This window comes from Oncorhynchus masou, chromosome 19 (genome assembly GCF_036934945.1).
Source record: "Oncorhynchus masou masou isolate Uvic2021 chromosome 19, UVic_Omas_1.1, whole genome shotgun sequence".
In the NCBI taxonomy this organism is placed as follows: domain Eukaryota; kingdom Metazoa; phylum Chordata; class Actinopteri; order Salmoniformes; family Salmonidae; genus Oncorhynchus; species Oncorhynchus masou.
The window spans coordinates 6,957,704-6,970,447 of record NC_088230.1 but is presented as its reverse complement, the minus strand read 5'-3'; the positions used below and the strand labels follow the sequence as shown (position 1 = coordinate 6,970,447).

General features: G+C 42.8%; 1 protein-coding gene across 1 annotated transcript in view; it reads left to right on the top strand.

Moving 5' to 3' along the window:
* slc22a16 (solute carrier family 22 member 16) overlaps positions 1–12,744 on the top strand; it is a 72,219-nt gene that overhangs the window by 25,638 nt on the left and 33,837 nt on the right. Inside the window, exons 3-4 of the mRNA XM_064924833.1 lie at positions 5,928–6,045; positions 8,053–8,611. Coding sequence (XP_064780905.1) covers positions 5,928–6,045; positions 8,053–8,611 — 677 coding nt within the window. The remainder of the gene's footprint in view (positions 1–5,927; positions 6,046–8,052; positions 8,612–12,744) is intronic.

Below are 12,744 nucleotides of genomic sequence, written 5' to 3'. Positions count from 1 at the left end.
AGGATAGCTTTTTCAAACAGAAATATGCATCCTGTAGCACAAACTCCCAAAAGTTCTGGGACACTGTAAAGTCCATGGAGAATAAGAGCACCTACTCTCAGCTGCCCACTGCACTGAGGCTAGGAAACACTGTCTCCACTGATAAATCCACTATAATTGAGAATTTAAATAAGCATTTTTCTAAGGCTGGTCATGCGTTCACCTGGCTACCCCTACCCGTCAACAGCTCTTCATCCCCCACAGCAACTTGCCCAAGCCTCCCCATTTCTCCTTCACCCAAATCCAGATAGTTGATGTTCTGAAAGAGCTGCAAAATCTGGACCCTACAAATCAGCTGGGCTAGACAATCTGGACACTCTTTCTTAAATGATTTGTTGCAATTGATGCAACCCTTATTTCTAGTCTCTTCAACCTCTCTTTCAGAACGTCTGAGATTCCTAAAGATTGGAAAGCTGCTGCGGTCATCTCCCTCTTCAAAGGGGAAGACACTCTAGACCCAAACAGTTACAGACATATATCTATCCTACCTTGCCTTTCTAAAGTCTTTGAAAGCCAAGTTAAGAAGCACGCTTTGGCAGGTCATGTGTCAGAGGACGCATGACTCGACCGTCGCCTCCTGACCCTGTTGGAGAGTTGCAGCGATGAGACAAGATTGATATTGGGGAGAAAAAGGGGTAAAATACCACAACAACAGAATATATTTTAAATATAAATACTGGTCGACACAAGCTGGGAGCAGCAGAGGGGCAACAGCCCTAGGAGCAGTTTGGGTTGAAATTGCACATCGCTAGTATCACTACACAACAGGAGTTGCTGAGTTTATAGGTGTTTGAGTGAGTGAGTATGGGATTTGCATGTGCCTCGATGCCTCCAGACCAGACCAGACAGAACAAATCAATGATCAATTTGGCTGATACATGCATACGGTCCAAGTGTGTGAGTCTGGAATTAGCAGTATGCTTAGTTGTAATAAACAATCATCCTCTTCCCCCCCACTGAATACAAATAATGCAATCTTATAATGCTATACTATACTGTATATACAGTTGAAGTCGGAAGTTTACATACACTTAGGTTGGAGTCATTAAAACTTGTTTTTCAAACACTCCACAAATTTCATGTTAACAAACCATAGTTTTGGCAAGTCGGTTAGGACATCTAGTCATTTTTACAACAATTGTTTACAGACAGATTATTTCACTTATAATTCACGGTATCACAATTCCAGTGGGTCAGAAGTGTACATACACTAAGTTGACTGTGCCTTTAAACAGCTTGGAAAATTTGAGTCAATTGGAGGTGTACCTGTGGATGTATTTCAAGGCCTACCTTCAAACTCAGTGCCTCTTTGCTTGACATCATTGGAAAATCAAAAGAAATCAGCCAAGACCTCAGAAAATAAATTGTAGACCTCCACAAGTCTGGTTCATCCTTGGGAGAAAATTCCAAATGCCTGAAGGTACCATGTTCATCTGTACAAACAATAGTATGCAAGTATAAACACCATGGGACCACTCAGCCATCATACCGCTCAGAAAATAGATGTGCTCGGTCTCCTAGAGATGAATGTACTTTAAAAAAGTGCAAATCAATCCCAGAACAACAGCAAAGGATCTTGTGGAGATGCTGGAGGAAACAGGTACAAAAGTATCTATATCCACAGTAAAACTAGTCCTATATCGACATAACTTGAAAGGCCGCTCAGCAAGGAAGAAGCCACTGCTCCAAAACCACCATAAAAATGCCAGACGACGGTTTGCAACTGCATATGGGGACAAAGATCTCCTCTGGTCTGATGAAACAAAAATAGAACTGTTAGGCCATAATGATCATCGTTATGTTAGGAGGAAAAAGGGGGAAGCTTGCAAGCCGAAGAACACCATCCCAACCACGAACACGGTGGTGGTAGCATCATGTTGTGGGGGTGATTTGCTGCAGGAGCGACTGGTGCACTTCACAAAATAGATGGCATCATGAGATAGGAAAATTATGTGGACATATTGAAGCAACATCTAAAGACATCAGTCAGGAAGTTAAAGCTTGGTCGCAAACGGGTCTTCCAAATGGACAATGACCCAAAGCATACTTCCAAAGTTGTGGCAAAATGGCCTAAGGACAACAGAGTCAAGGTATTGGAGTGGCCATCACAAAGCCCTGACCTCAATCCTATAAACATTTACATTTACATTTAAGTCATTTAGCAGACGCTCTTATCCAGAGCGACTTACAAATTGGTGAATTCACCTTCTGACATCCAGTGGAACAGCCACTTTACAATAGTGCATCTAAAACAAATTGTGGGCAGAACTGTGTGTGCGAGCAAGGAGACGTTTGACCCAAGTTAGACAATTTAAAGGCAATGCTACCAAATACTAATTGAGTGCATGTAAACTTCTGACCCACTGGGAATGTGATGAAAGAAATAAAAGCTGAAATAAATCGTTCTCTCTACTATTATTCTGACATTTCACATTCTTAAAATAAAGTGGTCCTAGATCCTAACTGATTTAAGACAGGGAATTTTTACTAGGATTAAATGTCAGAAATTGTGAAAAACTAAGTTTAAATGTATTTGGCTAAGGTGTATGTAACTTCCGACTTCAACTGTACGAATTAGAGAATGTCTAGTATCAGACGGCTTACCCGGTCGTACAATAGTATACTAATTGGATGACTTACCTTATCATACATCTTGAAGGCTGTATATTATGTCTTTATTTGAGACCAGGTTGCTTTTTGCTCCGTAACAAAAGGAGAATTACGGGGAGAATTTATGTTGGCAGTTACTTCAAAATTTAGTAAAACCAAAAATACTAAGATTAGCTAAATTTACGTAGCAGTTTAGGTGAATTGGGTTAAGTTTAGAATAAGTGTTAGGGGAATGGTTAGCTAAAATGATACAGTTGTCCCAGACTCGAACATGCATCCTTTGAATTGCTAGACTGTCGCGGATTACGCCAACCCATCCTCCCCGACCAACCTCCTTACTTATGTTTCTGCCTCAAATAACTTGAACATTGATAGGTATCTTAGATCTGGCAGGTGCTCAGAACTACATAAAGTATATTTCATATGGCTCTGAGGCCAGGCTTGAAACAGACATTCAAACTATTCAGCAGCCCATGATGATACAGTAGGGAGTGGGACACACCCTCTCTCCTCAACCCAGCTCACGTCTTGGGTTTGTGAACATGAGGCTTTCAACTGAGTACCCTATTCTCTGCACAGTGGACACTTCAACCCTAGCTAGACCAAGGGACTACTGGCCTTGGCAGGCGTCTTCTTCCCTGTCCTTGCTGGACAACTGGATAATAGCCTACCAGTTGACTTGATATGTCCCCACTGTCCCAAGAGTCTTAATCTGTCTTTGTGGCTGTGGACTGACTGTCACCCTGTAGTGTCAGATGACGTAAACACCTCTCTGAACTGGCACACAATGCTATCCAAACACACACTTTCACACTCTGTTTGCCTGTTTTGTGTTTAAGAAACAAGGATGTTCTAAGGACCTGCTGAGAATAAACCCTCACTCCTAACCCCTCACCTATACCCTCATCACCCCTCCTTACTCAATGCTCACCTCTCACCTCTCACCTCAGTCATAACCTTGGCACTCCTCATAAACCAATCATAGCTTGCTCCAGACTCATAGCTTTTTTAAAACATATATGTTTTTTATTTCACCTTTATTTAACCAGGTAGGCCAGTTGAGAACAAGTTCTCATTTACAACTGCGACTTGGCCAAGATAAAGCAAAGCAGTGCGACACAAACAACACAGAGTTACACATGGGATAAACAAACGTACAGTCAATAACACAATAGAAAAGTCTATATACAGTGTGTGCAAATGTAGTAAGGCAATAAATAGGTCATCGTGGCAAAATAATTACAATTATTAATTAAACACTGGAGTGATAGATGTGCAGAAGATGAATGTGCAAGAAGAGATACTGGGGTGCAAAGGAGCAAAGAATAAATAACAATATGGGGATGAGGTAGTTGGGTGGGATATTTACAGATGGGCTGTGTACAGGTGCAATGATCGGTAAGCTGCTCTGACAGCTGATGCTTAAAATTATTGAGGGAGATAGAAGATTCAGTGATTTTTGCAATTAGTTCCAGTCATTGTCAGCAGAGAACTGGAAGGAAAGGTGGCCAAAGGAGGAGTTGACTTTGGGGATGACCAGTGAAATATACCTGCTGGAGCGTGTGCTATGGGTGGGTGCTGCTAAGGTGAGCTGAGATAAGGCGGGGCTTTACCTAGCAAAGACTTATAGATGACCTGGAGCCAGATGGCACTGTGATAGACTACATCCAGCTTGCTGAGTAGAGTGTTGGGGGCTATTTTGTAAATGACATGGCCGAAGTCAAGGATCGGTAGGACAGTCAGTTTTACGAGGGTATGTTTGGCAGGATGCTTTGTTGCAAAATAGGAAGCCAGTTCTAGATTTAATTTTAGATTGGAGATGCTTAATGTGAGTCTGGAAGGAGGTGTGGGCAGCGATTGGTTGAAGAGCATGCATTTAGTTTTACTTGCATTGAAGAGCAGTTAGAGACCATGGAAGGAGTCTTGTATGGCATTGAAGCTTGTCTGGAGGTTTGGTAACACAGTGTCCAAAGAAGGTTCGGAAGTTACAGAATGGTGTTGTCTGCATAGAGGTGGATCAGAGAATCACCAGAGGCAAGAGCAACATCATTGATGTATAGAGAGCAAAGAGTCGGCCCGAGAATTGAACCCTGTGGCACCCCCATAGAGTCTGCCAGAGGTCTGGAAAACAGGCCCTCCGATTTGACACACTGAACTCTATCTGAGAAGTAGTTGTTGAACCAAGCGAGGCAGTCATTTGAGAAACCAAGGCTTTTGATTCTGCCGCTAGGAATGCGATGATTGACAGAGTCGAAAGCCTTGGCCAGGTCGATGAAGACGGCTGCACAGTACTGTCTTTTATCGATGGCGGTTATGATATTGTTTAGGACCTTGAGTGTGGATGAGGTGCACCCATGACCAGCTCGAAAACCAGATTGCATAGCGGAGAATGTACAGTGGGATTCCAAATGGTCTGTGATCTGTTTGTTAAATATTTCTAAAGAATATCTTTGAATTCCCCGCGCCACCTTTTCAGCTGAATGGGGGGGGAGACACCTTGCCATAACAGGTTTTAACACATGGTTACAATAGGAAATTTGTTTTAAAAGTACCATAATGGCCATAAAAATCAAGCTTTTGGTGTGGTGTATTCATGTACTGTAGTATTTACCACAGTGCTTTTGTGGACATGATATTACATTATACTGTAGTGTTTACTGTAGTGTTTGTAGAGACATTGTTTTATCTTTGACATCGAAGTTGGGGGTTTTCTTGTTGAGGAAACATACTGGAAATACTAAAATGTAGTTTTTCCTATAACCTGTAGGTAAGTAGGACTGGGTTCTGAACAGCCAGTTCAGAACCCAATATATGCTCTATTCTTGGCATGTAGGTTTCTCATTTATTGGTGGCGGGGAATGGGCAGGGTATATGCAAATTAAATACTGTCGTATTTACTATAGTATAAAAAGTAGTGTTTTTGTCGACTAATGTTTTTGCAGACATTTCTGTAGTATTTACTAGTGTTTTATGTGTGGAGAATACTGGAGTATTTACTATGGTATACTGCAATATACTACACAATTACAATTACTACACAATCAAGGGATACTACTGGGTATAGTATTCTACAGTATACTATAGTTTACCACAGAATTTTATACTAAGCAGTTTAATATTCTATAGTAAACTGTAATATCCTTTTAGTTCAACTATAGTCTCTCTCTCTCTCTCTCTCTCTCTCTCTCTCTCTCTCTCTGTCTCTGTCTCTGTCTCTGTCTCTGTCTCTGTCTCTGTCTCTCTCTCTCTCTCTCTCTCTCTCTCTCTCTCTCTCTCAGGGTTGGCAGACGGAGGATCCTAATGATCACCAGCCTCTGCCAGTTTGTGTTTGGTGTAAGTGTGGCATTCATGGGAAACTACTACCTATTTATGGTCATCCGCTTCCTGCTCGCCATGGTAAGTGTGTGCGTGTAAGAGTTGTCAGAAAAGCCTAATTATCAACACATGTGGAGTGTAATGTAGTGTAAGGAATGCAGGATGACGTTTTATGGGCAAATCCTATCTTGAGACATGCACTTTACTTTAAATTTCGCAATAATCTCCCATAAAATACAGTAATTGTATGTTGTATGCAAAAGTTGTGGGTTATTTATGCATATCTCAAGTTGCTGCTTCTACACCTGCATTGCTTGCTGTTTGGGGTTTTAGGCTGGGTTTCTGTACAGCACTTTGAGATATCAGCTGATGTACGAAGGGCTATATAAATAAATTTGATTTGATTTGATTTTGGTAGCAGTTATATACATTAGTTTGTATTCATCCAGTATAAGTATTTGTTAGTATTAGATTATTTGCCTAAAAGGAATACCAGGTCATACTAGAGGCTATAAACTGTAAACTGCTTCCATAGTAGGCTATGTGTGCCTCTCTCTCTCTCTCTCTCTCTCTCTCTCTCTCTCTCTCTCTTTACATCTTAAATTTCTCTCTTCCACCTCTGCCCTGAGCAGAAGTCCTACAGTTGTTCCTTTTCACTAAGGTCAAATGTACGATGCCCTTTGTAAGTATTGGGACAGTGAAGCATTTTTTCTTCTTCTAGCTCTAAACTTCAATATTTGGATTTTAAATCAACAATGACTATGAGGTTAATGATGGTTGGCAAACTCTCACCATTACAATAACAGGTGGGTGCCAAAAAATGTATTCAGCATTGAAGGTCCCCAAGAACATAGCGGCCTCCATCATTCTTAAATGGAAGAAGTTTGGAAACACCAAGACTCTTCCTAGAGATGGTCGCCCGGCCAAACTGAGCAATCAGGGGAGAAGGGCGTTGGTCAGGGAGGTGACAAAGAACCCAATGGTCACTCTGACATGGCTCCAGAGTTAGTCTGTGGAGATGGTAGAATCTTCCAGAAAGACAACCATCTCTGCAGCACTCCACCAATCAGGCCTTTATGGCAGAGTGGCTAGACGGAAGCCACTCCTCAGTAAAAGACACATGACAGCCCACTTGGAGTTCTGAATACTCTCCAAATGCACTTTACATAAGGTTGCAGCTTCTAAGGTGCAGGGTTGAGTAACCGGGTGGTAGCCGGCTAGTGACAGTGACTAAGTTCAGGGCAGGGTACTGGGTGGAGGCTGGCTAGTGAAGGCTATTTAACCATCTGCATAGTTTCCTAGGAACGCGAAGCGAGGCGTCCATCTCTGTCGGCGCTGGAAGTCCTTGACCTTGAGATAAAGCTGTATTTCAGTCATTCTGTCCCAGCTTTGATGCACCTGTACTGACCTTGCGTTCTGGATGATATCAGGGTGAACAGGCCGTGGAGCGGGTGGTTGATGTCCTTAATGATATTTTTGGCCTTCCTGTGAACTGCCTCTCTGTGGGCCAGCCCTGTCAGTAGAGGGTGTGGCTTATGTTTAAAGAATAGCTGAGGAAGATGTGACCATCAGCAGGATAGCTCATGGAAGTGCTACATGTAAGATGGTTTAAAGTACCTTCCTCGAAAACAAAAATCATAACCAAAATAAATGTCCTTGCTATGTGACTGTGCAAATATTTACTGCATGTGTAAAGGTCTGTGAACTGTATGAGTGTCTTCCTCTCTCCATCTGGATGCAAAGCAGTCAGCCTTAGAGAATGTTGATAAGGCTAGCCTGGGCTAGTATCTGGGTAATTCTCTGAAGATAAGGTTTGATCTACAGTATATTCTAACCACAGTCTGCTCACACGGTCCATTTACTAAATCCAGGATAAGTAGATAAGATATATGAGACTTGTTTTCAGGCCTTAGATTAACTTTCTGCATCAACAGTAATGCGAGGTGTGTGTGTGTGTGTGTGTGTGTGTGTGTGTGTGTGTGTGTGTGTGTGTGTGTGTGTGTGTGTGATCAGCATTTGAAACTCTGGTCTTACGTTGTGTCCCCTTTTTTGATCTAATTGTAATGTTCCCTCCCTCTCTCTCGGTAGGTGTCCAGCGGCTACCTTGTGGTGGTGTTTGTGTACGTGACCGAGTTCACCGGCAACAAGGTACGCACGTGGACCTCCATGCACGTGCACGCCGCCTTCGCCGCAGGCGTCATGATGGTGGCGATCACGGGCTACCTAGTGCGTACCTGGTGGATCTACCAGATCATCCTCTCCACCTGCACCTCGCCCTTTCTCTTCTTCTGCTGGAAGTTTCCAGAGACACCCTTCTACCTGATGGCTAAGGGGAGGCTCCAGGAGACCCAGGTCCTGTTGGATTCCATAGCCCGCTTCAACGGCCTGGAGCCTGGCCGCCTGAGGGCCGAGGACCTCCTGGAACCCAAGGAGGCTCTGCTGGAAAAGGAGGTGGTACCGGGAAGAGCCCAGCCAGCGGAGCCCGAAAGAAAGCTGAGCATCCTGGACCTGTTTGGGACATGGAGGATGACCTGGAGGACAGTGACAGTGTGGGCAGTGTGGTTCATTGGCAGTCTGGGCTACTACGTCTTCTCCCTGGGCTCCGTCAACCTGGGTGGCAACCAATACATCAACCTCTTCCTGGCTGGTGAGAGGGGGATGGGGGTTGGTTTGTGTGTGCATGTGTACTGTATTTACTATGGGTATGTGTGCTTATTATAGAAAATTGGTCTCAGAGCATTTAGCATTATTCAGACACTCCATTTAGTATGATACATTTGTGTATATAGTGTATGTGGACACACCTTCGAATCAGTGGATTTGGCTATTTCAGCCACACCCGTTGCTGACAGGTGTATAAAATCGAGCACACTGCCATGCAATCTCCATAGACAAACACTGGCAGTAGAATGGCCTTACTGAAGAACTCAGTGACTTTCAATGTTGCACCTTCATAGGATGCCTAGGCCCCTCAGTTTCAGTGAAGGGAAATCTTAACGCTACAGCAGACATCTGCTAAATATGTGTACGTGACCAATAAAATTTGATTTGAATTTATTTTACGATGACATTCTAGATGATTCTGTGCTTCCAACTTTGTGGGTACAGTTTGGGGAAAGCCCTTTCCTGGTTCACCATGAGAATGCCCCCATGCACAAAGCAATGTCCATACAGAAATAGTTTGTTGAGATGGAAGAATTTGACTGCCCTGCACAGAGCCCTAACCTCAACCCCACCGAGGGGGTAGCTTTAATAGGGCAGATTGTAGCTTCCATCAATGTAATTGTTTGCATAATTTTCAATCCCCCATAGGGTGTGTGTGTAATATTTTTTTCCCCTTACCCTACCTCCCCTAATTGAAGTCATGCGTCCTCCGAAACATTACCTGCCAAAAAGCGCTTTTTAACACAGAAGCCAGCTGCACCAATGTATCGGAGGAAACACCATTCAACTGATGACCAAGGTCAGCCTGCAGATGCCCGGCCCGCCACAAGGAGTCGCTAGAGTGAGGTGAGCCAAGCATCACTGAGTCACCTCTTCACTGTTGACATTGAGACACCCGCCCGCTTAACCCGGAAACCAGCTGCACGAAACACCATTCAACTGGCCACCAAGGTCAGCCTGCAGGAACCCAGCCCACCACAAGAGAGCGATAAGCCAAGTAAAGCCCCCCCCTGGCCAAACCAAACAACACTGGGAAAATTATGCACCACCCTATGGTACTCCCGGTCATAGGCGGGTGTGACACAGCCTAGGATCAAACCCGGGTCTGTAGTAACACCTCAAGCACTGCTATGCAGTGTGCTTAGACCGCTGCGCCACTCAGGAGGCCCCTTAAATGTGACTTTCATATGACTGACAGCTTTTGTGAGAGGTCTAATGATTTAACAATTTCTGCCATCCATCAAACACCTTTGGAATGAATTGGAACACCGACTGCGAGCCAGGACTATCGCACAATAGTAGTGCCCGATCTCACTAATGCTCTTGTGGAACCAAATCCCCCGGGTTACAGGTTACTGGTTACAATTTGAACAGGTAACTAGTAACTAATGGATTACATTTAGAAAGTAACCTACCCAAACCTAAGGCAAAAAAGTGTTTGGTCGGGGAAGATGGGTTGGCATATAATGGGAACGTCTAGCACCCCAAAAGTTTTAAGTTTGAATGTCATCACGGACAACTTTACCATATTAGCTACTTTTCAACTACTTTTTTGGATGATCTAATTTATCATATGTCTTGGAGGAAGTATACAGGGTTCAAAAGGTTACTTTCTAAATGTAATCCGTTAGTTACCAGTTACCTTCCTTGGGCTAGGGGGCAGTTTTCGGATGTTTGGATGAATGAGGTGTCCAAATAAACTGCCTGTTACTCAGGCCCAGAAGCTAGGGTATGCATAACTTTAGATTGGATTTAATACACTCTAAAGTTTCCAAAACTGTTAAAATAATGTCTGTGAGTATAACAGAACTGATATGGCAGGCGAAAACCTGAGGAAAATCCATCCAGAACTTTTTCTTTTCAGCTCACCTCTGATTACAATGGCTGGGAATGGGAATATAAATGGAAGAGTTTGCTGCACTGAAAGCAAAGGGGCTAAATAATTTTGCACGCCCAATTTTTCAGTTTTTGATTTGTTAAATAAGTTTGAAATATCCAATAAATGTCATTCCACTTCATGATTGTGTCCCACTTGTTGTTGATTCTTCACAAAATACAGTTTTATATCTTTATGTTTGAAGCCTGAAATGTGGCAAAAGGTCGCAAAGTTCAAGGGGGCCGAATACTTTCCCAAGGCACTGTATATTTTGGCCAATGACCTTGGCAGTCTATGGCAGCACCCAAGGGGATTGACTTTTCAAGCTCTACCCATAGACTTTGCGGTGACGCCACCTCCCCGAGGGGACAGGTTTTTATAAAGCAGCATACAAACATGGTCTCTTTTTCGCTTTCTTGAGGGCAGCCCCAAAATGTAGGTGTTACAGCCTAGCTCAATGCTTTCTGTGGTGGTGGGACAGCCAGTGGAAAATACGAAGCGTAGGGGTTGGTAATGTTCCCTCATTGTGCCGTGATTGGCTCAGTTTTCTGTTCAGGGGAACGGTGGCGCATGGAATGCAAAAATATTCTTAGAAATATTTAACCTCCACACATTAACAAGTCCAATAGCTCAAATGAAAGATACACACCTTTTTCATCTACCCAGCGAGTCAGATTTCTAAAATGTTTTACGGCGAAAACATAGCACATATTTATGTCAAACCACCACAAAGACACAGACGATATGCAGCCATTTTGTAGAACAAAAGATGCAATCACAAACGCAGGATTAAAATAAAAATCATTCACTAACCTTTTGAAAATCTTCATCAGATGACAGTAATATGACATGTTACACAGTACATTTATGTTTTTTTCAATAATATGCAATTTATATCCATAAATCTCCGTTTACATTGACGCCATGTTCAAAAAATGCTACAAAAATGTCAGGAGAAATTATAGATAACTCCGCCAGATAACGCCAGATAACAGCAATACACATCATAAACTTTGACTAAATATACATGTTATACATATAGTTAGAAAGATACACTGCTTCTTAATGCAATCGCTTTGTCACATTTCTTTTTCACGTTACAGAAATCGCTCACTATTCAATAATCTGAGACGGCGCTCAGACGTAAGCAATATTTCTCCGCTATGTTGGAGTCAACAGAAACACAAAATTACAACATAAATATTCCCTTACCTTTGATGGTCTTCGATCAGAATGTAGTGTAAGGAGTCATACTTACCCAAAACAGCATTTGGTTTCAAGTCGTGTGTCTTTCTGTTAGCAAACTTTGGTCTCGAGGGGTTGTGCATCAAAACTTCAAAATTACATATTATATGTCGACTAAACTGGTCAAGCTAAGTGCAGAATCAAGCTTTAGGATGTTATTAACGTACAAAACAATTCTCAAATCGAACAGACAAACTGACATCATCTAGTGCTCCATGGAACAAAGGGCGCTCTGAGCGCAACTCGCGCCGGGAGGTGCATGTATTTTCTCGCGACACCCAGTATTTTGCCTGCCTAAGGGTCAAAGCTTGCGGGATTTGCACAATGATTGCACTCTATTGAAAGAAGACATCTAGCGGAAGACATAGAAACTGATTCCAGATCCATAGCTGGTTGGGAAGGGCGGGGGCGATGACGTCAAAGTTGGCCCAACTTTCCTGATGAGAAAAATAGTTTGGGAGATTGGCTGCCCTGTGAGTTCTGCTATACATACAGACATAATTCAAACGGTTTTAGAAGCTTTAGAGTGTTTTCTATTCAATAATAATTATTATATGCATATATTAGCAATTTTGGACAGATTTTCTTTCAGTTTACTATGGGCACGCAATTCATCCAAAGGGGGCAGTATTGTCCCGAGTCTTAACAGGGTACTCAATTTTTTTTTTACATTGTTTGCAAACTGATATGTGATACGTATTAATGCCAAAATAACAAGCAAAACAGGAATACTTTTTTGAGAGTTGCCTGGATGTGACAACCATCCATTTTTCTAGCGACGGTCTCTGCACACAGTAGAAGCAACATGGTAATTTTTTACCTCTTTTGTACTGACATTTTCAGGAAGGGGTTTACAAGAGGAACCTGGAAGTACTTCGAAGCCAGTCAGGGCAAAGGTGCCCCAGTTGGTGTGGGTGGCACATTGAGGAGGAGGGCCGACTTGTCAGCCAAGGAGTTGATATCCCCATGGCATTGTCTCTGTATCAAGCTCTGAG